We start from the raw sequence: 26,479 nt of genomic DNA, 5'->3' as shown, positions 1-26,479 counted from the left end.
CAGGCTGCGGGTGGTGGTGCTGTCGTCACGGCCGTCTCCACCAATCGGCGGCCGCGCCTGCCCCTCCGCGGCTCCTGATTGGCCGCCCGGTATCCTCCCTCATCTATAAATAGCGGGTGGCCGGGCAGGGCCTTTGTCTGGCTGCGCGGGGCGGCGGAGCTGCGGTGAGTGCGCGGGGCGCGTTTCCATGGCAACGGGGCAGCGGCACCGGGACCGGCGCCCCTCGGTCGGGCCGGTACCGGGCTGAGATCCTCGGAGCTCCCCCCCTGCAAGATTCCCTCCCCCGGCAGGATTTTCCCTCCGTGTTCTCTGCTCCGCCCGGCACGGAGGGGAGGAGGAGGAGGAGGAGGAGGCCGGGCTGCCCCGCAGCTCCCGCAGCTCCCGCGGTCCGGGCCTCCGCGCCCCTGGAGCAGGTGGGCCCGGTACCCCGCGGCGGGGAAACGCTCGGCACGGAAACCCCTCCGGGCCGCGTCCGTCTGCGTTTGCCCTCCGCGTCCTGGGGAGGCCGGGCCGGGGCCTTGGCTCTGCCGCGGGGAGGCCCGGGCTGTCCGCTGGGGCGGGAGGACGGACGGGACGGGACGGGACGGACGGTGCGGTCATCAACGCGCCTGAAGCCTTCTGCGAGCCCCCGGATAAGCTCAGGCTCCGGGCCGGGCCTCCCTGATCTCCTCCTCCTGCTCCCCTGGGAGCTGACCGGGATGGAACTGCCGGGACAGCCGCCTGGTTCCCCGGGAGCCATTCCTGCCCCAGCTCCTGGGTTTTCCCAGGGATTTAGAGGGCACTGGGCTCTTCCTGACCCAGCTGGGCCCTGGGAAGGGCTTGGAGAGTGAAGGCCTCTTGCTGTCGTTCTTTTCTCTTGCTGGGTGAAACAAATGTGCTGTTTGTGCCGTGCCCAGCACTTGTGTACATTGCATGCATCAGTGTGAGTGCCTGGCACTGACACTGGCACTGTCACTGTCCTGGGCACAGCTGGTGCTGGCCAGCCCCAGAGCAAAGGCTGCTTGGTGTGTTTATGTCTGTCTGTCTGTCTCACTGTGCTCTTCCTCCCCCCAGATCTAACCCTGCCTGTCCTGCCCCTTGTGCTGCTCTCCTCTTTCCAGCTGCTGCCACTCACCCACCCGTGGGACCGGGAGAGATCTGGGAGCTCACCAGGAGTTTTCCTCCCTGGTCAGTGTCAGGTGCTGGGTTGCAGCTCTGGGGGCAGAATCAGCATTTGTTTGGGCATTGTTAGAAGTGTCTCAGACTTGAATTATTGCCTAAATTCAGGCCGTGTCCAGGTGAAGCTGTAAACTGGCCTGGGATGGAGTAAGCTGCCATGTTTGCCTGGGCTGGAGGGGCTGGAGCTGTCCCTGCCTATTGCTCTACAGATGAACACGTTCAGACTCAGCTTCTACAAAAAAAGGCCATGGGAGACACAAATCCTTTAAGGACTTGGCATGCTGGATCCTTCTGCCTGCAGCAGACACTGCTACTGAAGCACCAAGTCTCTGCTCTGACCAGTTGGGCTTCAACAGCACCAGTAAGAGGCTGGGCTAAAGGCTGCTGAGACCTCTCAGGTGATGACACAGGAGTGTGTGTGCTCTCCTGGGTCAGGTATCAGGGGTTCTGGTTCAGGGATGATCCCATGTTGGGTATCTGGCCTTTGGGAGCCTCAGACTGCTGCTGTTAACCTCCAGTTTCTGGGATCTGGTGTGTTCCCTTGGGCTGGGTTCAGCACTCTGCTCCTTCCAAGGGGTGAGCAGTGCTGCTGCTCCATAGGGGTGGCTGTTGCAGAGCTGGCAGCACACCCTGCTGCCAGGATTCCAGCTTTCTGGAAGGATAAGAGACATCAGAACCAGTTTGTCTGGTTTAATTTTGGAATCTGCATTTCTTCAGCAGTGCCTGGCCTGAAGGAAGCTGAGCAGGAGGCCAGGGTGTCCTCAGAAGCTGTGTTCCTGTGTTGGCAGGAGGTGGCTGTGCTCTGGGGCAAGCAGGCTGTTCCCCAGGCCCACAGGAGGCTCCAGCAGGGTTCAGATTTTGCTTTGGTTTCCCTTCCCCACGATGGGCATTCCCTGCTGCTGGGAGCTGCCTCTTCATCCTGGGGATGTGTCCTGCAGGCTGGGTGTTTTGCTGCACCCAGGGATGGGTGCTCAGAGCTGCTGAGCATGGAGGGGCAGCAGAGTGGGTGGGAAATGGCTCAGAAACTTGGGGATGAGGAATCAGAGGGCAGGGAATTTAGAAGTGGGATGAGCTGGGAGCCAGCAGCTGGTGTGCTGATGCTGGCCCTGTGCTGATGGGGGTGCAGCCCCCCAGGGGACTGGGTGAGGAGGAAGAGCAGGGGGTGGCTCTTCAGTGAGTGCTTTCTGAGGAGCCAGGCAGCAGCTGAGGTCCTTGCTTGTCTGGCAAGGCAGCCCCTGGGGTGGTGGAGCACGAAGCTGATTATGGGTCCATTTTATAAATGAGGTGGCTGGGTTCCTGGCTGGGTTCCTGGCTGAGCAGGGCTGTGTGGATGCTGTGTCCAGGTGTCTTGCTCCTGCTTCTGGGTGGGTCTTGTGCATCCTGCTGCCTCTGAGATGAGGAGGGAGAACCCAGTTAGTTGTGGGGCTTGAAGTAAACCCTGGAAGGAGAGGAGTGGGAGAGTGGGAGCAGTAGCTGTCTGTAGCTCACCCAGCTCACAGAGCAGCTGCTTTGGCTCTTCATGGAGCTCAGGAAAGGCAGAGCAGTGGAATCCACCCCTGCTTTGGAAGTTTCTGTTCATATACTTGGTGTTAGGGAAGGCTTCTGTTTCCCCTGTGTGCTGCCTGATTTCAGAGGTTAACTGCTGTAATTCACTGCAGTTCTCTTCCAGGGGAAGCTGCTGTGGGAACAGTGTTGTGTCCTTCCAGCTGACTGAAGGAGAGTGCTGCCCTTTCCAGGTGCTTTGCTCGGGGTCTCTTTGGGATGAGGTGCTGGTACCCAGGGAAGGGGACAGGCTCTCGTCTCAGTGCTGGTGCTGAGGTCTCTGGGTACCTTCCCCCAGCAGCCATTCTGAAGTGGGGAGCCCAGTGCAGGCTGTGCTGTGTTTCAGGGCTGCTCTGAGGGTGATGTGTGTGAATGCAGCTGATGTGGAGGTTTTGGTGGAGGTGCCCAAGCTGGAGGAGTGAGTGCCTGGTGGGCAGGGGCTGCTCCTCACCACCTGCCTGGCTCAGCAGCTCAGAGTGCTCAGTGTTTCAGCTCATCCCCTTGCTGAGGCAGCTTCCCCCTGATCCCCTCCCTCTGATTCTGCCTTGCAGGTTGTCTCCTCCCCAGCCTGAGCAGCAATGCCATCAGCCATGGAGGGACCCGAGGGGGCAGAGGAAGGGGAAATCTTACGCTATGAGGAAGCAGAAGATGACAGTGCCAGGTGGGTTCTGTCTCACTGGGTGGCACAGACATTCTCTTGGGAGAGGAGGGGGATGACCTTCCAGGTAAAGGAGTGATCCTTCTTCTCATCTGGAAAAGGAGTGAGGGACTCCAGTAGGTGCTGAAGCAAATATGTGTGCACTGAAATCTGCTGAGTCAAACCCTGCTGGAAGGGATGAAAGGTGCCAGCTGGCTAAGGCTGACATCAAGCAGTTATTTTTTGTCTCTGCTATCTTGCATTTCAGAAATGCTTTGGCCATTTAGCACTTGTGTTTGTGCCTTCCTGACCAAGGTGAGCCAGTTTTCCACAGCTTCTGGGCAGCCTCCTGTGATAACAGCTTCTTGTTTTGAAAGGTGACACTAGGGGTGAACTTTGCTCCAGTGAGCTGCTGCTGCTGCCTTTAACACACCCCCTGGTCTAGGGCAAGGATCTCATCCTGGAGGTTAGATAAAAAATAAAATTCACACACATGCTCCAATAGCCAAAGCTTCAGACTTAGAAAATAGGAGGGTGATGAGGGTGCTTCCCAAAGCACCTGAGTGGGCTGATTGGCTTCTCTTCAACTTGCCAGCCTCAGTTCCCCCAGAAGTTAGTGCTGCCTGGCTCTCCTGGCACCTCCAGGCCTTGTCTGCCTGCTGGCTGCAATGTTCAGGCATTCAGTGGCTCTGGAGTGTTCAAAGTCTGTCCTTGCAGCTGACAGGACCCTGCTCTCTGCAGCAAGCCAGTCATACAAACTGCAAGGTGTGCTCTGGCACAGTTCTGAGTGAGTCTGCATGTTGATAACTCTGTGCTGAGCTCCAGGCAGGTCCAGTGGCTGTAACCTAAAATAATATTTTTTTAGAAAGCCAATGTGTCTCAGGATAAATTAACTTCTGAAGGATGTTCTTGCCCTGCTCTGCCATTTGACTCTCATGTCATCCCCTGCACTTGATACCCAAGTCAGAGAAGCTGAGGTCCTGCCTGTGTTTGCCATTTTCCTGAGCCATTTTCCAGTGTGCAAAAGGAGAATACCACTGAGGACCCCGTGCCCTTGACCCTGCTCCAGCAGTTGCTCCTCACAGGCTCCAGGCCTTTTTCTGGTACTGTTGGGCCTCTCGTGGATAAGAAGCAAAAGTAACAGTGCAGGGATCAGGATCCTTGGCAATTGCTTCAGCATCCTGGTGATCTCCAACCCTCCCAAACTGGCAGCTCTGGTTGGCACGTGGACATCCACACCAGAGGAAGGAGCTCCTGGCTGCTTCCACCCTGCTGCTTCCTCCTGGTGGTGCTGCCTTCAGGGATCCCTCCTTGTACCTTCTCCAAACTGGGCCTGAGGTGGTGGGGAATGGAGGGATCCCTCCAAACAGAGCAGGAACCAACTCCACTCAGTGTGTGGGAGGGGGTGACCAGAGCTCTCCTCTCTCCCTGCAGCCCCACAGACCTCTCTGAGCTGCTGAAGGAGGGGACCAAGGAATCCCACGACCGAGCAGAGAACACTCAGTTTGTCAAAGACTTCCTGAAGGGACGGATCAAGAAGGAGCTCTTCAAGGTGAGTGCTCCTCTGCTCCCATGGCAGAGCTGCTCTTTGGCACAGCTCGGGGCTGCTGCAGCCTTGGAGACAGAGCCTTGCAGCTCTGTGCACGGCATGGGGACAAGCCAGTGTCTGGGTGGCATCATCAGAGCTATGGGAGAGCCCTTGTCTGGGGCTTCTGCCTGGTGTGTCCCACAGGGGGGACACAGCAGGGTGAGGAACTTGGTTCCCCAGCACAGGTCTGATCAGATGAAATGCTTCTGGCCACCCAAGGCAGATGTGGCTGCAGCACAGATGCTGATGCCAGAAACTGTTCAGGAGTAGAATCCTGGTGAGATTACAGCACTTATTCTACCCTGTTTCAGATTGGGCTTTTTTCCAGAGGCCTGTTAGGATTGCTGCCTCTTCTAAATAAAAGAGGTGGTGTGATCAGCCCATGTGAGCAGGGTCTGATCCCAAAGGTCTTGGCATATACAGTAGTTTCCTACAGCACAAGGCTGCTGGTGCTAGTTGTACCTTTTGGATGAAATTTGTCCCTGTGCCTTGCTCTCAAGGTAAGAGGAGGCCCAGAGCATGCAGCTGGCACAATCTTTGGTGCTGTGTAGATGTTGTGATGAATGAAGGTAAAGAAGAGCCTCTGATCCTTCATGTGGTCCGTGCTGGGTGTGGGTTCTCCAGGCTGGTTTGTGTCAGGCCTGGGGGTTCCCTCCTTGTTTGTCCTCACCCCCTGGTCAGGGGTCATGGTCACAAGGAGCAGTGTGCTCCTCTCATGAACACCTCCTCTCATGCTTTCTCTGCTCTCTCTGCAGCTGGCCACAGTGGCCCTGCACTTCACCTACTCTGCTCTGGAGGAGGAGATGGATCGCAACAAGGACAACCCAGTGTTTGCTCCTCTCTATTTCCCCCTGGAGCTGCACCGGAGAGAAGCCCTGGCCAGAGACCTGAGGTATTTCTATGGAGAAGACTGGAAAGAGAAGATCCAGTGTTCAGAGGCCACTCAGCACTACGTGGACAGAATCCATCACGTGGGACAGCACGAGCCAGAGCTGCTAGTGGCTCATGCTTACACACGCTACATGGGGGACCTCTCGGGTGGCCAAGTGCTGAAGAAGGTAGCCCAGAGGGCCTTGAAGTTGCCCAGTACTGAAGAAGGGATCCAATTCTACATGTTTGAGAACATTTCCAATGCACAGCAGTTTAAGCAGCTCTACAGAGCCAGGATGAATGCTCTGGATTTGGACAAGAACACCAAGGAAAGGATCGTGGAGGAGGCCAACCGAGCCTTCAGGTTTAACATGCAGGTACTCCAGCCCCTGTGTCACTGCTGCTGCTGCTTTTGGGTCTGGGCCAGCTCCTAGGCCCACGTTAGCTGGGTCAGACTGCTCATCCAGGCAGTGGGCTGGGTCTGAGGCCACACTGGGGCCCCTCCTTCTTGGGGGGAGGTGGGATTCTCCTGGGATGAGCTCTTCTGCTGGCTTCTGGAGACACAGCTGGTGTTGGCTGGGAGTTTCACCCGTACTCCCAACAAAACAGCCAAGCCTTTGATTAGGGCAGAATTAAGATGACTTCACCACAAGATTCCTGTGGGCTTTGTGGCTCCAAAGGAGTGGAGGGAGCAGAGCTCTCACTCTGAGACAGCCTCAGCTGGTTTGAGCACATTGCACCACACTGGTTACAATTCACCTCCTGTCTGACATGCTGTCCAACAGCCAAAAATGTCTGTAGCCTCTTGTTCCTTCCCACAGTGCTTCCCCTTCATGAGACCTGACTGAGCTGCCCCTTGCCCCAGGGGGATGAGCACAGTGTTAGCTGCTGGATGGAGGCTTTAATCTGTGCCTGTTGTAGTTTAATCTGTGCCTGGTGTGGTTTAAACTGCTCAGGAGCATGGTGGGATGTGGTTGGTTCCTTTGTTAAGCATCCTTACAGAAACCCCCGGCCATGCATGGGAGCAGAGATCCCAGGGGAGGGTCTGCAGCAGGAGGGACAGGGGACATCTCCAATGGCAGGGAGACACCGTGTCTGTCCTGCTCCTGGGTCTGACCTGGTGCTCCTGGCATGGGCTGTGTCCTCTGGGAGCCTATAGCATGTGGCAGATGTCACCACAGCTCTGCCTGCTGGGTGCTCCTTGGGGACAGGGAGCGCAGGAGGGGCTCTTGCCTGTTCTCTGGGTGGTTTGGGGGCCTGGGTGGAAGCTGCCTGGCTCTGCCTGCTCCATGCACTCCCTGTCACCACTCCCAGGTCTTTGATGAGCTGGACAAGATTGGGAAGTCACTGACAGAAGAGGCCCAAGATGGAGGCTTTCCAGTCCACGATGGAAAAGGGGACATTCGGAAATGCCCTTACTATGCAGACAAACTGGGTATGTCATGGGCCACCACAGAGCTGCCACAGGTAAGTGACTCCCAGCCCTGACACTGCTTTCTGTGTCCCAGCAGGCAAGGCAGGACCTGGCTGTCCCTATCACACTGCAGTGGCCCTGGCAAAGCAGCCCCTGGTGCAGCTGATCCTGGTGTCCTGCATGGCTGTGGTGGCAGGAGCTGCAGCCTGGTACCTCTTGTGACAGCACACCCTGCCCTTCAGACTGTTCCCTGGCTGCTGCTGGTGAGTTGGCTGCAGGCTGGAGTAAGAAAAGGAGCAGGAATCCTGCAGGACTGTGCAAGACACTTTGCACACTGATGGTGCAAGCACTGTAATGTCATGTCTTGAGCTGCCTGGTGCACGGGACTGAGCTGGGGTGAGGATCCACTGCAGCACTGCCCTGCCCTACCTGGGCAGCTTTTAAGGCTAGAGGTGTCTGTCCTGTCCTGGCTTCATGTGCTTGGCTTCTCATCTCCCCCCCAGGGGCTGGAGGGAATCTCTTGCCCTGGGCTGCAGTCAGAATGTGTCATCAGCCTTCACTGGGTTTCCTTCCCCCAGGCACTGGTGGTTTGGTCGTGCTCTGGGTCCCTTTGCTCAGAGGTGCAGTGTCCTGGGGACCAAGTCTGGTGTTGGAGGAAGGTCCCTGGGTCTGGGGACAGGACTGAGTGGGTGGGGTATGAAGGTGACAAATGTGTATTGTGCAGCACTGGAGTAGGGAGTTGGTTGTTCTGTTTATTTCTTGAAGCCTTGCCTGGATTAAAGAGTTGCAATGCTGGAGCTGGGAAAAGCTGAAATACAGTCCTGGGAGAATGGGTGAACTGTGCCTTGAGGTGTGGGGGTGCAGAAGGCTGGGGAGGAGGTGAAGGGGGAGCAAGGGAGTGGGTACAGACTCCCATGCTGTTGTACTTCTTCCTTCTGACTCCTGGGGCACCTCTCTCCTTTTCAGCTGAGTTCTTGGGCACAAGAGGAGCTGTCTGAGAGGCAGCTGGGGAAGCTCCACCTGCAGCTCAAGGAGGGGCAGGTAAAAGCTGTTCCTGCCAAGGGCTCTGCTGCCCTTGCCCAGGGGAGGCAAACTGCAGCTCTTCATCTCTGCTTGGCACTGCTGTGCCCCCCTTGCCCTCCCTCCTCATCCCCAGCTCCCCGGGGGGGTGGATCTGCTGTGAGCGTGGAGCAGGGGAGAAGAAAAGATGTAGCTGGAGTTCAGGGTCTGTTATTTATTTACATTAAAACACTGACAAGTGCCACAGTTCCACCTCTGAGCAAACAGCAGCAGTGGGCTGTGCTTGCAGAGCTGTGTCCTCAGAGACCCCCCCAGCCTCGGGCTGGGGGCTGCACACCCCGAAGCTGGAGCAGCCACGGAGAGGCTGAAAACGCCTCCCGGGTTCTTCTCATCTGTCAGAGCTGCTGGCAGCCCCTGCCCTGCCTGCTCCTCCCCTGCCTTCTGCCCCATAGCAAATGAGCAAAAAATACCACACACCCCCCATGCAGGGCGGAACCCCCGAGGGTGCGGCTGGGGGGGCGAGGGGAGCTCGGGGGTGTTTGCCCACAGAACTGGGGGGCTGGGGAGTTGGGGATCTGCTCCAGAGCTGGGAACAAACTCCTCCCGTGCAGGGCAGGGCCGGGCCATGCCGGGTGCGGTGTACGGTACCGGTACCGGGGGGTCAGGAGGAGCTCGGGACGGAGCTGCGGAGCGGGATGCGAGTGCTGGCCCCGGCAGGAGCCTCCATCGGGGGGGCTGCCCGCCCCTCCTTGGGAAACGGGCTGAGACCTCTCACCTCTGCCAGGGCCATCGGGAGCCCCCCCCAAAACAGCGCTGCCCCCCCTGCCCGGACCCCCTGCCCTGGGAGGTGTGGGGAGGGGGCTCCTCCCCCGGGGCCGGCCCAGAGGGGCCTCGCCAGAGCCCTGGAGCATCGGGGGGAGCAGAGGGATGGTTCCCCCCCCCCCCCCCCCTCCAAACCTGCCTGTTCCAGAGCACAGCCCCCGGGCTCCCCCTCTGCCCCCCTCGCCAATCCAACCGCTCAGAGCCAGGACGGGAGCACGGGAAGGGGGAGCAGGAGGGAGCGGGATCCACAGGGAAGGGGCCGGGGGAAGCCGAGGGGTTGGTGCGGAGCAGCGGGAGAGGGGCGGGCGGTGGTCCCGGGGCTGTTAGCACATGCGCTTGTAGGTGTAGATGTAAGCCTTGCAGTTGGGACACGTGTGTGTCACATCCTTGAAGTCATCGAAGAGGCAGGGGATGAGGCAGCAGCAGAGATCACACCTGGGCAGAGGGTGAGGCAGAGGGCTGTGAGCTGAGCATGGGGTGGGGGGCACAGACAGAAGTTGGAGGGTTGCTCTGGAGCGTGGGGGAGAAAGGTGTCTGTGTCCCTGGGGGGCAACCAGAGACTCATCCCAGCCTGGATTAGCCTGGGAGGGACCTCAGAAATCACCCAGGCATCCTCCCCAGCATGGGCAGACACCTCCTACCACACCAGGTTACTTCAAGCCCCATCCAACCGGGCCTTGAGCACTGCCAGGGATGGGGCAGCCACAGCCATGCCCCCCACCTCCCCATCACTCTTCAGGGCAGCACCAACCCCCCCCCTGGCCCTTGGGTGCTGCTGGAGGGGGTAAGCACATCATCAGTGAGTATCTGGGCACCTTGTGGAGGGCAGGGGTGGCCCAGTGGGACACATGCAGGTGACCAGGCCTGAGCTATCCGTACCCCTGGGGCAGGAAACCTCCCACTGCCCCTCCTGCTGCCAGCCCTGGGACACAAGGACAGGCTGTGGCACTCAGCCACAGGATTCTGGGGCTAGGGATGGGTGGGTGGCACCTGCACTAAGGGCAAACTCCAAAGGGGACCTTCAGCACTTGCACCCTCTTTCCCAAGGCTCCCTGCCAGGTCTCCAGCCCCTGTCACCCCAGGAACCTGCCTGCTGCCCCAGCAGCCCCTCCATGCCCAGGTGCTTGGCCAAGGGCACTGGGGGCAGCAGGAGCAGAGCTGAGCACCCATCCCCACCGTGGGGCTCTGAGTGCAGCACCTACCCCACGAAGCAGCAGAAGAAGCCAAGCAGGAAGCTCATGAGCCCGATCTCGTAGGAGATCTTGGTGGTGATGGCTTGCTGGCAGTGGGGACACACGGTCTGCACGGGGGCTCCCTGGAAGATCTCTCCCTGCAGCACTGTCACCGTGGTGGCAGTCCCCGATGGGACCAGCACCGTCGCCGTGTGGCCACCGGGAGAGGGGTAGTGACCAGGAGCAGGGTAGAAGCCCATGGGGGGGTGAGGGCCCGGGGGTGGGTAATAACCTGCTGGGAGGAGGGAGTTGCAGGGGTGAACATCACTGTGTGCAGCAGGAGAGCTCAGACTCTTGCTGGGGGGGTTCTGCCCTCCTGTCCCCCCACCACCTTGGGCAGGACATGGAGCCAACCCCCCCACCGACTCTGTACCCCCCATCCCACCCCATCCCACCCATCTCACTGAACACCCCCCCCCCAGTTCTCCCACTGTATCCCCACACACACTGCCCAGGGCACCAGGAGACTTCTGCTCCTGGGGTGTGTGTGGGGGGGTCCTTGTCCCCCCCATCCCCTCCTGCTTCCTGCAGCCCCTCGTGGTACTCACCAGGTGGCACGTAGGGCCCAGAGCCATCTGTGGGCATGTGGGGGGGCACAAACCCTGGCTGGGAGGGGGGCTCGTAGGGGGGGGGCCCAAATTCCGGAGGGGGGATGGGAACCCCCTGGGGCTGTCCCACGACAGGGGCAACGCCATCTGAAAGGGAACAGAGTCAGCAGGCAGGGGGGAGGTGACAGGGCTGAAGGGGGCTCAGCTACTCAGCAAAGTCACCCCAACCCCTGGAGCAGCTGGGAACCCCCCTCCCTCCCCAGTACCTGCTGCAGGGGGGGGGCCGTGCTTCTCCTCTATCAGAGGTGCTGAGGGGCCTCCTGGGTAGGGGGGTGGAGGGTCGTTGGACATGGCTCAGGGCAGCCCTGCAAGGACAGAAGCTTTTAGAAAAGTCAGAGCCCAGCCTTGGGCTGCACACAGGCAATCCCTGGGGAAGGAGGTGGCAGGGGGGCTGGTGCCATGGCCCTGAAGATGGACCCCAGGCAGTGAATCCAAGGTGGGAATGTTCCCTCTGGCTCTGCAGGGCTTTCCCAGGAACATCTGTGCACAGCAGCTGTGTGCTGGGGCAACACTGGGCTGGAAGCATAAATCATGGAACCCCATGGGTTTGGGTTGGAAGGGACCTTAGAGCTCACCCAGTCCCAACCCCCTGCCATGGGCAGGGACACCTCCCACAGCCCAGGGTGCTCCAAGCCCCATCCAACCTGGGCTGAGACACTGGCAGGGATGGGACAGCCACAGCTTCTGGGGGCAGCCTGGGCCAGGGGCTCAGCACCCTCACAACAAAGAATTCCTGGAAGCAGCAGCCTTATGGCACCACAGATGGGGAAGAGCTGCCCCTGCCTTGCCCCCAGCTCCACCCAGCAGCTCCACACGCTGCAGGGGACAGGCAGGACCCCCTGAGCACAAAGAGAGGGGGAGGCTGCAGCCCCACAGCACAGGTCTCTCCATCTTCTCATCAAGTGAGTCAGGGTGGGACCACCTCTAACAGCTGGAGGCATCATTTTAGCTGGGGTAAACTTTACCTGTCCTCTTCCTTGCAGCAAGGAGCTCAGAGGCCTTGGCAGAGCTGAAACCCCCCCAGCTGTCCTGCACAGTGTAGTCTGGGAGCTGGGTTATCCCACTGGACCTGGGTGAGAGGAGACAGCAAGAGACTGAGTGATGGAGAGAGGGCAGTGCTGCCAGGCAGCTCTGAGCTGAGCCCTCCTCTCCTTGGCAGGTGGAAAATCCCCCCCAAGCCCCTCTGAGCACCAGGGAAGTGCAACAACACCAAGGGACTCAGTTTCCCTGTGTACACTGGCACCATTGTGCCTGGTAGGATGTGACACAAATGGGAAGCTGCTGACTCAGTGCTTGGGAAGGCTCCCCTGGGACACGGTGACATTGCTGTCACTGCCTGGGGAAGAGCTGGTGAGGCACAAACCGCCTGCCCAGCTCAGCCCCAGGGGTGCTGGTGCAGGGCCCTGGGCACCATCCTGCTGGGGACACTGCTGGGGACACTGCTGGGGGAGGAGAGGCTGTGAGGGTCCCTGTGGCCCTGGTACCAATGCCAGGTGCTGGTGGGGCACAGCCACCTCCCCAGCATGGCACAGACCTGGTGGGCAGCAGGCACTGCACTGAGCCCCCCACCTGCTCACCTTTGCTTTCTTTCCTCTCCTGGTTTTCCACAGCCCCCGAGCAGCCTCCTGCAAGGTGGCAGGAAATGTAACCAGGTCACCAGGCTTTGGAGCAGCACCATTACCCCTCCTGAGAGCAGGATGCTGATCCAGAACCTGAGCAGAGCCTGGACCAGCACAGGTCCTCCCCAGGATGGCCACATTTCCTGACTAATATTCCTCACTGGGATTCTGAAGTGACAGACTGCAGACACCCAGCTTCAAAGGGCAAGGTGGGAATGGTTGGGGGTCTTCCTCCTGCTGTGCTCTCCAGTTTCCTCCCTAAGAGGCAGAGGGAACAGAGCTGGATGGGGCACAGCAGGGACAAGGAGAGGCACTCAGAGCCCTCCTTCTCCTGCAGTGACCTACAAAGCTACAAATGGGGCTGTACTCCTTTTAGCTTCACTGGGGATGTAAAGAAAAGGAGGATTTTTTTTTTTTCTCCTGATAGTAGCCAAATGACCCACCCTATGCACCCAGGAGCCTCAGACCTGACTGACCCTGAGTCCTGGGGACACCATCCTGCCAGAGAGCTTTCCCTGTGCCCCTGGCCAAGCTGAGCTGCTCCTGTGTGACAGATCTGCTCCCATCACCACTCAGCTGCTGCCACCCCAGAACATCACAGCTTTCAACAACACTCCCTGGGCTGGCAAAGCCACTGGAGAGAAAATTCAGGAGAGGAGGAGACCAAGAGGCAATCTCACCCAAATGCTCCAGAAACAGCACTGATGGAGCAGCAGCCCTGGACTCAGGAGCAATGAATCCAACCAGGGAAAGGCAGCCAGGAGGGTGATGCTGGAGGGGTACAGAGCTGCTCTGCTCTTACTTGGCAGACTCAGCCACCCCTAATGCAATATTCTGCTTATTAAGAGAAATCCATAAGAAGTGAGGTGCTGGTGTGTGCCCTTCCTGGGAGACAAAGACAACCTGCTGCTTTTAAGCCTCTTAGAATCTGCTTCTCCTGTGCTCTTTCTTCTCTTGCTGTGAGAAGCACAGAACCACTCCAGACCATTTCAGGCAGAGAGCTCCATGGGGAGCAGGGGGCCCAAGACTTAGACAGAAGTGACCCTCAGATGGGAAGAAATGTTCCTAAAAGCTGCAGGAATCACATCCACACCAGGGCTTACTGGAGTAACACCACTTACAGACCAGCTGAACACCTAGGGGGGGAATAAAAGCTTTACAAATAATTCTGACCCAGTTTACCAGATCTGATGGAGTCACCAATTTCTAGTGCAGGTCCTTTGGGAGCAAGGACCCTCTGCAAGATCCTAAGACTCAGAGAAGTCAGTTACCAGCGAAAGGATGGACAGAGGGTTCAGACCCCCCCAGCCACCAGAGGTCTGTGTGCTGGGACCAGGGAACACCAAGCCACCAGAACAGGTCCAGGCTGACCTGGCCCATGCACAATACAACAGGGAACACCACCAAGGGGACAGTCACAGATAATTCCTGTGCTGCCTGGAGACCCAAAGATTTGGTCCATTAACCCCATCGTGCCCAGGCAGCAGCCCTGTGTGCCCCAAGGTGCTGCCCCCACGACAGAACCACCCAGGGTGAGAGCAGGCTGAGGCTGGGCTGAGTGTTCCCTCTGTGCCCCCCGTGCCCCAGAGCAGACAGCTCTTACCTTGAAAGGGAAGAGAGCAAAAATCCCTGATGGAAAACCTGTACCAGTGGTTACTTCTGCCTGGGTTTTATGTGGAAGGAAATTAAAAAAAAAGAAAAAGAAAAAAAAGACAAAAAATGTTTTCCTTGTGAGGGAGCCAAACTTCCCCCTCAGCCTTGCCTCTCCACCAGCGTTTGCTGCCTCCAGCCTGCACAAAGAATCTCCCTGGAGCCAGGAGGGAAGGAATAAACAGCCAGCAGTGTTGCAGCCTCCTTTAGAAAGAGGATGCCCTGGCAGTCCTTGACCAGGCTCCATCCACCCCCTCCTTTTCCCACTGTTAACCCCAGCAGCACCTCCTCAGCCCACCCTGGCCCTGGGCAAGGCAGCCAGAGCTCTCAAGCCCAGTGCAGATGGAACCCCAAGTTCAGCCCTAAAGGGAAGGTCTGATCCTTCCCTGTGATTCCCCAAGCCTCCAGCAGCCAGGCTGTGGGCAGAGCCACAGCTTGGGTTCTCCCACACTTTTGCAGTCAGATTTCAGCTGCAGAAAGCTGCTGCTTGCAGTAGGATCAGGCTCTTCCTTCCCTGCAGGGATGGAGAGCTCTGCTGGCAAAGCAGGACAGGAGCTGCCCTTTAGCAGGCAGGGCTGCTCACCAGCCAAAGCTCCTCACTCTGCTCCACAGTATCTGTATTTTCTGGAGAAACATCCCCAGTGCAGGCCTTTACCTTGGGACCTTGGACATGTCTGTGTGCCACTGTCACCCAGGATCCCTGCTGGCAGCAAGATTTCTCTGAGCATTAAAATCCAAAGCACCCTCAGACACCCTTCAGAGCACTGCCCGAGCTCAGCTGTCCCCAGGCAGGGATGCAAACCACTGCTCCATGCAGCTCCTCTCTATGGACATCAGGAAAACTGGACACAAAAGCCCCTGCTTAACACAAGGGTGTTTTATCCTCAGCACCCACAAAGGGTTACGTGTGGGAGGATCTGCTGCTGCCTCTGGGATTCTCTCCAGTGCTCTCTGCTTCCAGATGGGCTGACCAAGTGCTCCTTGGCTCTCCACACTGAGGCTGCAGGAACAGCATTGCCAGGGCCTGCTTAACCTGAACATTTAAAGAAAAACAGTCCAAAAAGACAAGAATGGGCTGGGGCAGCTCTTTGCTCCCTGCCACAGGGTCCCAAGCAGCAGCACTCAGGTGCAGGGAGCATCCTGAGTCTGCAGGGCTCAGCAGCTGATGGTGACACCCAAGAGGAGCCCAGGGGGACTGAGAGGCAGCCCCTGAGCTGCCAGCAAGCAGAGACCATCACCCCACACCTCAGAACTGAGCCCCATATTCAGAGCTCTGGGGAAGGCTCAGGTGTGGTGCTCAGAGCACTCTGGACCATCAGGGCAGCTCCCAAAGGACAGACAGCTCCATGGACAGGGAGCTTCCTGCAGCCAGGAGCTGCTTTCTGTGCAGCTAGGGACATGGCTTCAGGAGAGAAGAGGGAGCACAACACCCCCAGTGTTCTCTTGGATGCAAAGCTGCAGCTTAACAGAACCATTAAAGACAAAGCTGAGTTCCTCTGCACCTCAGCAATCTGCCCCAGAGAGACCTGGATGAGAGAAGGAGGGTGCTGGGAGCCAAACCTCTGGGCAATCAGAGAGCTTTTCCCTGAGACTTCCACCCAAGTTCCCAACCAGTCCAAGCCAACTCTTGGTAACATCCCTGGGAAAGCACCAGAGACAGCAGCAGCTCCCTGGAATCCTGGGCAGAGACTTCAGTTTTCCCCAGAGAGGATAAGTCCTGCCTCACATCATCCATTTGATATCTCATTAATAATGTTAATAACACAACCCCCATCTCCCTGAGCCTCCAACACCACCACTGACACCTCTGCAGAGCCCCAGCAAAGTTCTGCTCTTCAGTGACCTGACAAAAAGGGATCCCCTGCTGTCACTTTGTGGCTCCTCTCCTGCACAGAGCAGATGAACACAGAATGATTGCTCTCTGCATCTCAGGGAACAACTCTGGATTTTATAGATCTCATTCCAAAACTATACTAAAAATATTTTATTCCTTTATGCACCCCAGTTTTTCATTACTCTTCAGTCTATACAATTTCTGGAGAGAAAGTCAAATGATACAGCTCCAGTGTCTGAATCAAACTGATTAGATGGGTTATTCCATTAAATAACTCTGTGAGCTCCAAGGGAGGAAGAAATGAGAGCCATAAAGGATCAGCACTTTTGTGGTGATGTAGCTGCATTTTGTTTCAGAATTAATCAGAGCCCAAGTGTTGGGAACCTGTCTGGAAGAAAACAGACCTGTGAGCAATCCTGACTATTTAGCTTTAGCCAGAGTAAGATAAGGGCCCTGAGACCCAGCTGCAGGGTTACTGAAAGATGAGCTATGGGAGAAAGATAAGGGAGCTGGCAGCAGAAAAGAAGAAGAACAGGATAATGATGTAGCCAGCAGAATTCTGTGAGAACAGGATCTGTGGCCCAGATAGAGCCACCTGCAAGATATGGTGATATAAACAAGGGCTCTGCATAAAGTGGGTGCGAAATGTCAATAAAGGATTCACTGTCACCACACTGGTGACTGCCTCTTGTCCTTAAGCCTCCACGGATTGTCTACACCCAAGAGCCTGCTCAGAATTCCCTTGCAGACTTTGCAGCACACTGAAACAATCTGTGAAGACACAGGTGGTGATTCTACATCCATTTCCCTCCCCAGTGCCCCAGCACTGCTGTTCTGCCACAGGACCAGCTCCTGTTCCTAACACTGGCACTTTCTGTCCTCACCCTGGCACCAGACAAGCTGCTGATGCTCAGATTTCACAGGTACAGGGTCACCTTCTGCTTTTTTCTGAGGACTGGTGAGAAGTGCTCCGTGCCACTCCATTTTATTTTATTTAAGGCCACCTCTTGCTCTCTTTGCAAAGCAGTGAAGCAGGAGCACGTGTAAGGTCTGAGACCCTCCTGCCCTCCCCAGCCCAGCTCAGAGGGGCTGCTCAGAGCCAGACAGCACTGTCCCAGTTCACAGAGGGGAAAACCAGTTGGGGTGACCAACACCCAGTGTGTGGCCAGTGCTGGGCAGAGCAGAGGCTTGGGGGGAGCCCTGCAGGACACCCCTGGGGCACACACAGCTCCAGCTGCTCTCCTGCTCCCCAGCACGAGGCTCCAGTGCTCCCCGTCCTCCACTCACCAGGGGATGGGGACCCCCAGAAGCATCCCAGGCAGGAGGGGTAGCAGAGCACTGCCCTTAGCCTGTGGTTTGCTCCTGACATGGTGATGCCCTGAAGCCCAGGGGCTGCTCAGGATTGGAGGGACAATCAATAATGTTCAACAGACTGGTTTCCATCCATCACCAGCCAGAAATCCCATCTCACATTACCAGCACTACCCCAAACCCAGCTCTTACATCCATAATTTACCTGCTGTGGGTCCTGGGATGAGCAGATCTTACAGCTGCAGTGAGCAGGGCTGCCCACATCACAACAACTCATTTATTCTCAGAAAGGCCAATTTAATCTGGCAGTGAATGTTCTCAAAGCCTCCTCACACAGAAAAGCTTTTATCCTGGTTGGCTTAACAGCAACACAGCAAATCCAAAAAACGTGGAGGGTGCTACAGGACACTACCCTCGTGCTTTTAGTCCTCTAGTCCTTTTGTCCAAGAAACTTCTCTTGGTAACCACAGACTTGGAAAAAACACAGAGTGCCTCTGTTTGGTTTGTTGGTTTTTTTAAACAGCCAGCTCTGTTTTCAGGGCTCAGGCCACTTTCCCCTTGCATACAACTGTGTCTTGACACAATGAGCTGTGCTCTTTGTAGGGCTAAAAAGCAGCAAAGATTATTTAGCATCAGAGACCACGTTGCTTCCCCACAGCCCGAGCAGCAGGCAGCTCCCACAGCACTACCTGCCTCTGGAAGGTGACGTTCCCAGCTCCACTACAGAGGAACAAACTTCAGGAGAAACTCAAAAACCCTTCCTCTGGGTTAAGAAGCTCTTTAAGTGCATCACGAAGCAGTGCAGAGAGAGAGCATCCTTCTGATTTCCAGCTCTGCCATCCAGAGGAGGGGGATAATTAAGGAAGTGATCAGAAAGCTTTTATTTTCATTGTTTTAAAGTTCTAGTTCATATTTTCCCCTTCCTGAAGGAGAGTCCCAGCTCTGCAGTGAGAGTCACCAGGAAACCTGCATGGCACAGGCACGGCATGGAGTGACCCTCACCTGGCTCTGTCCCTCCCAAAGGGCAGCACTGGGGGGCCAAGCACTGTCATGGGGAACTCGAGGGGCTAAAAAAGAGGTTTAAAAGCATTACAATAGACACACATGTACCAGGAGAGCCCTCTGTGCTCTTAGGAGTGTCACCATCACCCTGCTGCTGCTGCTGGAAAAGCTGGAGCAGTGCAAGGGTCACAGCCTGGATTATGTCTGAGGGTAAGGACATGGCCCAGATGGAATCCAGCATTTTAGGATGATTCAGGAACTCAGGAACAAGGAAAAAATCCGAAGGAAGCAGAGCATTAAAACAGGCCAGAGAAGGAAAAAGGAAAAGAAAAAAAGAAACAAAAAAAAGAAAAGAGAAAAAAAGGAGAGGAGAGGAGAGGAGAGGAGAGGGAGGAGGAGAGGAGAGGAGAGGAGAGGAGAGGAGAGGAGAGGAGAGGAGAGGAGAGGAGAGGAGAGGAGAGGAGAGGAGAGGAGAGGAGAGGAGAGGAGAGGAGAGGAGAGGAGAGGAGAGGAGAGGAGAGGAGAGGAGAGGAGAGGAGAGGAGAGGAGAGGAGAGGAGAGGAGAGGAGAGGAGAGGAGAGGAGAGGAGAGGAGAGGAGAGGAGAGGAGAGGAGAGGAGAGGAGAGGAGAGGAGAGGAGAGGAGAGGAGAGGAGAGGAGAGGAGAGGAGAGGAGAAGAGAGGAGAGGAGAGGAGAAGAGAGGAGAAGAGAGGAGAAGAGAGGAGAAGAGAGGAGAAGAGAAGAGAAGAGAAGAGAAGAGAAGAGAAGAGAAGAGAAGAGAAGAGAAGAGAAGAGGAGATGAGAACAACAAACAAACAAAAATCAGAAACAAACAAACAAAACACCAAGAGAACAACACAACATCCCTTGTTCCTTTCTGTCAGGAACCACTGTCTCAGGAACAGCTTACTCAGAAACCAGGAAACTGAGAGCAGCAGGGAAGAGCTGAGTCATGGCCACTTCAAAAAATAAAAAAACCCCACAACAAAACACACACAGGGAAAAAAAAGGCACAACAAAACAACCCAAAAGGGAAGGAGAGAAAACATGGAGAGCAGTTCTCCTGGGTCCTGGAGATCTGAACAAGTCCATCCAGCAGGTAGTGGCCAATCTTTATTTCCAAGAGCTCTGCACACACTGGCACTGCCAGGCCCAGCACCTGCCCCTTCCTCTGCTGCTGGAGGCAAATTCAGCTCTGCCTGGATCAGGTGAAGTTGGCCACAGACTGCTCAGCACAAGCAGCCCAGTATCCCAAGGGTTTGCAGGCTGGGATAGTGCAGTCCTTCTCAGGGATGCTCCCAGCAGAGGGTGGGAAGTGTTTCCCTGCCTCATGCTGGAAGGGCAGGAGGTAAAACCCAACCTGCAGAGGCTTCTTGGGCTTCTCCACAAAGACCTGAGCAGAAGAAATGTCCCCATCTTGCAGCAGCCCCAGAGCTGCCTCTCTTGCCCCTAATTCAGTTTTGCCCAAGCCTCCCCCATGTGCCAATCTCTGTTCCCTGACCTAAATGAAATCAATTTTACAATCATTCTCCCAGGGACAGTAATCTTATTCCCTCCCCCATAATCTAAAAGATTATACCTGCTCTCCAGATGTGGGGTTGTGAGAGGAAGGACAAGGGATTTCTGAGCCATGAGGGATGGGTTTTAATACAGTTTTATACAATTTAATTCAGTTCCTTGGCCAGCCCTCCCCAGAGAGGAGGCTGGAGCTCAGCAATCAAACAACAGTGCTTGGGGGAAAAAACCACCTCCAATTCATTGTATCTTGCAGTGTGAGGTTAATTCTGTCAGATTAAAGCTGCAAAGTGGGAAACAGGGGGTGTCCATGCCTGCTGCCCCCCTCCAGCAGCTCCCATGTCCTCACCCACCATCTCTTGTCCCAGCAAAAGATTCAGTTGCCAAATGCCCCAAACTGGGGGTTCCTTTGTGATGACCCAAGCAGCAGCCACCCTCTGGGGAGCCCAGAGCTCACCAACACAGAGCAGGGGAGTCTGCACACACACAGCCCAGCTCCAGCACAGAACCTCTCTGCTCTGCCCCTCTGCACCCACTAAACTCTCCCAGCCTGGGTTCTGGTCCACAGCCAGCACTGGAAGAGCCTCTTCTGGAGCCTGCACAGGTCCTGCAGGAGGGCAAGGGGATGGACCCTGCAGCCCCAGCCTCTTCCCAGCACTGGGACTTACTGGGACAGCTACAACACGAGGTCTTTGTTGTGCACACCCAGCCTTGGCTCTGCCTCCCAGAGGAGAACTCAAGGGAAGGGTCCCAGAGCCAAGAGGCTTTGCTCCTGGTTCAGATTTTGGGGAATTCTTTTCCTCTCCGAGCACACAATGCAACAGGAAAATAAGAGTGAAGGCAGCTAGAGTGTGGGGTGTGCAGGTACCAAAGATGGGAGGGATGGAGGGAGGGAGGGATGGAGGGATGGGGGGATGGAACTCCTGATGGCAAGACAGAGCACAAGGCAAAAGAGGAAGTGTGTAAATTAGAACATGGAGACTAAACTAGAAGGAGCCAGAATGCTCCAAACCACATCTTCCAAATCAGGCAGGCAGCTTGTCAGGACAAGATAAAGCACATTTTCATTCTAAATGCAGAGCCTGAGTATCAGAGAAGGCTCAGGGACATACACAGGTCAGGGCAGAGGGACCACTGTCTCAGCACAAATGCTTTATCCTCTTAAATTATCTTAATCTGTAAGAGAACTGCATATTATTTCATTTTCTGCCCTACAAAAGAGATGGAGGAAGTATAAGTGTTTTTAACCTTACTAATCACACCAGGTGACAGAGAAATTATCACTTAATTAGCAGGGAAAGCCCCAGCCTCTCCATTTTCTGGTGGTCTCAGGTTTCATCAGGTCTCATCAAGAGGCACAAAGCCAAACACAAACAGCTGTTCTTCACACTTCCTGACACGCTGATTACACTGCCATCTTTTGGGGCTACTTCTTGTATTTTCTCACCTGAAATCAGGCCTGTAATGAGAGTTCAGATTAAAGACAGCTGCACTAAAGCAGGGCCTGCCCTGGAGCTGGGAGCCATGAAGCAGCTTTGCACAGCTCAGCCTGGGAGAACAACCTCTCATCCCAGTTTGATGAGGAGTTGCAACACCTGTCTAGAAGCTCAAAGGTCTATTTGTTGCCTTTGTTATTGTTTTGATCTCCATATTATGCAAATACTGTTTCCTCCCTGTCATCAGTCTCCTCCTGGGCTTGGTGCAAGGCTGGGTAAATGTGTGTCTGCACCCAGGGAAACCCTCCCAGTGCTGAGGAACCGTTCAGCACCCAGACAGAGCCATGGTAATACCCAAGGAGATGCACAGCCCTGCTGCAGGCTGCAAAAAATGGGATTAAAAAGTTTTAAAAACTTCTTGAAATCTAGGATATTCTCTCCTGATGAAAGCAATGCTAAGAATTCAAATGCAGAGCTTTACAAAGGTACCACAACCAGATGCAGAACATCTAATTTCATACTTCACACAGAAGCAAAAAACTCCTCTTGGAGCTGAGCTCACGAGCAGACACTAGCAGCCTCTGTACCTCCTTCTAAAACCACCCATCCCCACGCTGGCGTATTTCTGCATCAATCATATCCTTTAAATACAAGTATTTATCTGCTAAACTCACATCTGATGCAGGGGGGGGAAGAGCCTTTTCCATAATAAAGTGATTTTCAACCCTTCTCTTGCTTTGTTTGTGAGCAACACACAATGGGAACACTTCTGAAGATGACACCACTGTGCCAAGGACCCCAACCCCCTGAAATCTGCACAGGGTGGGTGTTGTGGGCAGGTTCTTGCCTGGCCTAATGTCCTTCAGCTGCAGGAGTGCTCCCAGAACACATCTCCCACTCGTGTTTCACCCTAAAGGAAAGCAGCCACACACACTGCCCGTGCACAGAGTGTGGCTGCTGAAGGAGCTCTGAGAACATGCTCAGGAACCATCACAGGGCACTGGGGAGACACCCTCCCTCCTGTCCCCAGCTGAGAGGGAGCTCTGGGCACAACAGGAACAGGAGGAACTGAATTCCAGGTGCAGGACCTGTTGAGGGAACGCCACAAGAAACTCAGCAGTGTTCCCCCTTCCTGGGAAGGGCTCAGGTTCTGAGGGAGAAGCCCCCTCCCTGGTAGCAGTCCCAGTCACACCAGTGGCAGGATCTCTTGGCTCTCAGCCCATGAACTTGCCCATCTCAGCACCTCCCTGAGCAGATGCAGCCCCCACAGCAGCTGGGGGGCACTGAGGGTGTTTGTTCCCCTTCCCATCACCCAGGGGACATCTGGGGACATTCCTCTGTCACCCTGCCCTTGCTACAGCCTCAACCCCATCTGTGCTCACACAACACCCCTAGACAGTCTTGTACATTTCCTGAAGTGTTGTCTCCCTGCCTCCCAGCAGGAATCCCTTCCTGGCATCATAACAGGAGGAGGACAGAGCAGGAAAATGCTTCCAGGGATTTCCTGGAGCTCACAGACACAGCTACAATATTTTGACAGAGAAGCCTTTGGGAAAGGGAAGTTTTCAGCCTGCACTTTCCACACTGACACGAGTTTGTTTAGTTCCCAAAATGACTGACTGCCATTCTAGGGTTATCTATTACCCTACATAACACTCACTGGAGTTCCCCCTCCTGCCTGCTCCAGTCACACACTCTGGAAGGCAGAAGGGCCCCAGCTGAAATGAAAGGCCCATCCCAAGCACGTGCCTTGAGAGGGAACAAACAGGAGGGCAGCCTGCATGTTCACTAAGTGTTCCTCAGCAAGTCTGAAGCACAGCCCAAACTCACTGCAGTTATAATCCAAAACATTTCCACTTGAAATCATTGTGCCTGACCTAGCCTAGCACCTGGTATTGGAGGCTCAGCCTGGGGTGTGACAGCCACCAGTCCCTCACCACTTCTCAGTGGCACAAGGAGACCATCTCTGAACAACTTTCCAGCAATGCCTGGGCCCAGGGACACAAACCTGCACTTGCAGCCACTGGGAGAAGTTTAACCTTGGCCGTGACTGCTGCAGACAACCCAGAGGATGCCAGCCTGGCAGTGTCCATCACAGTCAGCCTGACCCTGCTCTCCTGCATGCCCTTGATACCTTCACAGGGTCCCAAGCCCCATCCCTCCATTTAGCAGCACAACCAACCCATGTGCTTTTCATACAGCAACCGAACATCTCCTTCCCTTTCCCTCTCCAGTCCCCACGGGAGGCAGGACCAAGATCTCACCACTCTAACGCCTGAAGGCCTCCCAAGCTCCCTCTGCATTTCTCTGGGTATCTGTCAGAGTGCTGCCCTCCCCACTAGCTGGACCAGCTCTCCTCATCCCCAGGAATCTCACTGCCCGTGTACGGATGGACAGATTCATCCCCATCATCATCATCCTCATTTCCCGTCTTGATTGCCAAGACATTCGGGTTTCCTTTGGCTCTTTAAAGCGGGCTCATCATTCCTCAGCTCTGAGCAGGCATCCCCAGGCTCCTCTCTCCCGAGCAGGGATGACTGGAATCACACACACGATGCCCCGGCCCGGCTCCCTCCTCTCCCGGGGACATCTCAGGGTGCGGATCATGTTCTCTGTGCCCTGCTGGCAGCTCCTCTCCGCAAGCTGGCACCGCCTGGGCCGGAGCTCTCTCCTTTCTGGGGCAGATCCCGTCCCTTCCTTCCCTTCCCTGCCCTCGCTTCCCAGCCGATTAAATTTCACCCTCCGCCCGCTGCTCCAGCGCACCCCGACCCTGCCCTGCGCTGCTCCGCGTACGAACGCGAAGCTCTGCACGGCTTTAGTACCACCCCGAGCCATTCTGGGGCACCTCCGGGCAGCGCTGAAGCCCAACCGGGGGTCCCCGGGCTGCCTCCCCGGCCCCCAGCTCCGTCGCTCCGTCCTCTGCCCCGCTCCCCGGGACGCGCGGCCTCCAGCAAGGGCTGCGGCCCCGCCGGAGCGCAGAGCCCGGAGCAGCCGAATCCTCCCCCAGAGCCCGAACCGGCCGCTGATTCCCATCCCTTCCGTTGGTGCCAGCGGTGCCGGGGGGCTGCGCTTCACCCCCGCTGCTCGGTGTCCGCACGCCCCCCGCCAACCCCGCTGCCCAGAGGCCGCCGGGGCCCGCCCAGGGCTGGGGGGCACAGGGTCCACTGGGTCTCCCCTCCCCTTCCTTCCCCTTCCTTCCCTTCTCCCGTCCCTCCCCGCCGCTCCCACCCGGTCCCGGTCCCCGACCCCCCACTCCCGCCCCGGTCCGGGGGGGAAGCACCTACCGGCTGCGGGCCCTCGGCGGCGGCTCCGTCACCTGCCGGCTGCGGGGCGGGGCGAACCGGGGCGGGCGGTACCGCGGCGGGGCGGGCCAGGGCCGCGCTCTCCCTTGCCGGGGGTCGGGGGTTTCTTCCCTCCCTCCCTTCCTCCCGAACCGGGCCGCAGTGCCGGAGTCAGTTCCTCGCTCCAGACCGGGGCCCATTCTCCCCCTCCGGGTCGCTCCGGGCAGGGAAGGGCCCGCAGCAGAACCCCGGGGCCATCTCCCGGTAACGTCCCCTGTGACCTCAGCCCCGGTCCCCCGCCAGCGTCCCCGGCCCGGGGCGCCCCGGCGGGGCCCGAAGGCAGCATGAGCGTCACGGTGGGGCTGGGGGAGCTGCTGGACATGGCCTTCGGCACGCCCGAGAGCGGCAGCCCCCAGCTCGGGGCCATCCGCATCCTCCTGCGGGGCCTCCTGCAGCACCTCCAGCCCTGGGACACCCCGGCCCAGGTCGGGGAGGGCGACGGGGGTGTCCTGGAGCCCCCCGCCATCGAGGGCAGGGGAAAAGCCGGGTCCCTTCATCAGCAGAGGTGGCCGGGGCTGGGGAGGGCCGAGGGGCAGCCCCCGGGCGGGCTGGCTGCCGAGACGCGGCCGAGGGTGCAGCTGAGGAACGGTTTGGAAGTGACGGAGGAGGGGATGACCAAGGTGAGAGGCCGGGGATGGTGGCCCTGCTGCCCCACGGAGTGTCACAGCCACGTCCTACACACACACCGAGACCCCCATGCCCTGTGTTGCCCATCTGCTGCCCCGGGACCAGGGAGCCTGGGGAAGCACCCAGGCACCTTCCTGGCTCTGCTGGCCCCAGCCCTGCTTGGGACCAATTTAAGAGCGATCTTTAACGCAGCCACTGGCCAGAGGTGGTTTCAGTCCCTTCTCGCCCGGTCCTGGGGCTCCATCAGTCCTTGCTTTGACGTTTAAGTCTGCTGGGTCCCTTTCTGCTCTGGCGAGGGTTCCCCAGCTGTGCTGGCAGCTCTCGATGACCCTGCAGGGACCACAGCTTCTCCACCGGGACCCTCTCTCCCTCCTTCCCTCTCTGCCCTGTGGCACAGCGGGTGCCCGAGCTGCAGGTGACAGCAGGACTGCTGGCAGGCAGGCTGTCCCCATGCCACGGCAGGATGCTGGAGTTTAGACCCGGAGTTGGAAATGCAACACGTAATCTCAGAGCTGGCTTTCTGCTCAAGCAGAGCAATGCTGAGCCGTGGTAGCTTTGTGCTGTCCCCACAGGCAGCCCCATACGGACGGCCCATGGCAAACCCAACACTTCTCCACCCCTTGTGAGACCTGGCAGCCCCAGCCTGGTCCCAGCTCATGTGCCACCACCTTGACTTTGAGCACAACCAAAAGGCAAAGGGAAAAGGCAACAGCGTTTTGCCAGGAAGCAGGAGCTGGGATGCTTGTTCCTTCCAAATGACTTCAATTTCAGCTTTGGGGAGCTCTATGGGCATGGCCATGAGCTGACCTGGTGTGGCTGATGCTGTGGCAGCCCCACTGGGTCCCAGAGGCACCCCAGCCCCTGTGCACCATGGTCACCAGCCAAATCCATGTTCCTCAGGTCATGGACATGATGCAGGAGATGCACACCACCATCTGCTCCCTGAAAACCACTGTCGAGGGTTTCCAGGAGGAACTGAAGCTCCTGAAGGACAGTTTCCAAAAGGTGTGTGTGTGGAGCCATGCTGCTTGCTGGAAAGCTCTTGGCTGAAGGGTTGGGCTGCCTGGGGACCTTCACGGACAACAAGGGTACATGGGGTGACAGGGATGAGATCCCAAGCCCTGGGAGATGTGGGGTCTGCCCTGCAGGTCAGGGGTTCCAGATAGACTCTGTCTGCAGCCTGACCTGGGCTGGGTGCTGCTGATCCCTGCCTGTCCCTGCCAATGCCAATCCCAATCCCTGCCATTCCAACCC

General features: G+C 57.0%; 2 protein-coding genes across 10 annotated transcripts; one reads left to right on the top strand and one right to left on the bottom strand.

Moving 5' to 3' along the window:
• Positions 1 to 85: 85 nt before the first annotated feature.
• HMOX2 (heme oxygenase 2) lies at positions 86 to 8,470 on the top strand. Of its 6 annotated transcripts, XM_030460173.1 has the most exons (8): positions 171 to 413; positions 1,054 to 1,167; positions 3,252 to 3,361; positions 4,772 to 4,889; positions 5,681 to 6,172; positions 7,110 to 7,230; positions 7,304 to 7,472; positions 8,176 to 8,470. In XM_030460173.1, exons 3-7 carry the CDS (start codon positions 3,279 to 3,281, stop codon positions 7,429 to 7,431), a joined length of 942 nt encoding a protein of 313 aa, XP_030316033.1. In that variant the 5' UTR covers positions 171 to 413; positions 1,054 to 1,167; positions 3,252 to 3,278; the 3' UTR covers positions 7,432 to 7,472; positions 8,176 to 8,470. The 6 variants fall into 6 exon arrangements, with proteins under 6 accessions (XP_030316031.1, XP_030316033.1, XP_030316034.1 ...); XM_030460174.1 differs by lacking the exon at positions 8,176 to 8,470 and having other exon boundaries at positions 7,307 to 8,023; XM_030460170.1 differs by lacking the exon at positions 8,176 to 8,470 and having other exon boundaries at positions 7,304 to 8,023.
• CDIP1 (cell death inducing p53 target 1) lies at positions 8,429 to 24,604 on the bottom strand. Of its 4 annotated transcripts, none has more exons than XM_030460175.1 (6): positions 24,542 to 24,604; positions 11,857 to 11,960; positions 11,098 to 11,196; positions 10,832 to 10,978; positions 10,254 to 10,518; positions 8,429 to 9,486 (listed from the first exon to the last, which is right to left on the bottom strand). In XM_030460175.1, exons 3-6 carry the CDS (start codon positions 11,180 to 11,182, stop codon positions 9,375 to 9,377), a joined length of 609 nt encoding a protein of 202 aa, XP_030316035.1. In that variant the 5' UTR covers positions 11,183 to 11,196; positions 11,857 to 11,960; positions 24,542 to 24,604; the 3' UTR covers positions 8,429 to 9,374. The 4 variants fall into 4 exon arrangements, with proteins under 4 accessions (XP_030316035.1, XP_030316039.1, XP_030316038.1 ...); XM_030460179.1 differs by having other exon boundaries at positions 10,254 to 10,515; XM_030460178.1 differs by lacking the exon at positions 24,542 to 24,604 and adding an exon at positions 14,114 to 14,133.
• Positions 24,605 to 26,479: the final 1,875 nt, after the last annotated feature.

Source organism: Calypte anna, chromosome 14 (assembly GCF_003957555.1).
Source record: "Calypte anna isolate BGI_N300 chromosome 14, bCalAnn1_v1.p, whole genome shotgun sequence".
Lineage (NCBI taxonomy): Eukaryota > Metazoa > Chordata > Aves > Apodiformes > Trochilidae > Calypte > Calypte anna.
Note: the sequence above shows the minus strand (reverse complement) of the source record. Positions and strands in the feature narration are given on the sequence as shown.

Coding starts and splice junctions, on each gene's coding strand:
- HMOX2 (XM_030460173.1), top strand. CDS start 3,279: ATGCCATCAGCCATGGAGGGACCCGAGGGGGCAGAGGAAGGGGAAATC. Junction 3,362..4,771: donor GCAGAAGATGACAGTGCCAG/GTGGGTTCTGTC, acceptor CTCTCCCTGCAG/CCCCACAGACCTCTCTGAGC. Junction 7,231..7,303: donor TTACTATGCAGACAAACTGG/GTATGTCATGGG, acceptor TCTGTGTCCCAG/CAGGCAAGGCAGGACCTGGC.
- CDIP1 (XM_030460175.1), bottom strand. CDS start 11,182: ATGTCCAACGACCCTCCACCCCCCTACCCAGGAGGCCCCTCAGCACCT. Junction 10,519..10,831: donor TGGGCCCTACGTGCCACCTG/GTGAGTACCACG, acceptor CCCTCCTCCCAG/CAGGTTATTACCCACCCCCG. Junction 9,487..10,253: donor TTCTTCTGCTGCTTCGTGGG/GTAGGTGCTGCA, acceptor CCCTCTGCCCAG/GTGTGATCTCTGCTGCTGCC.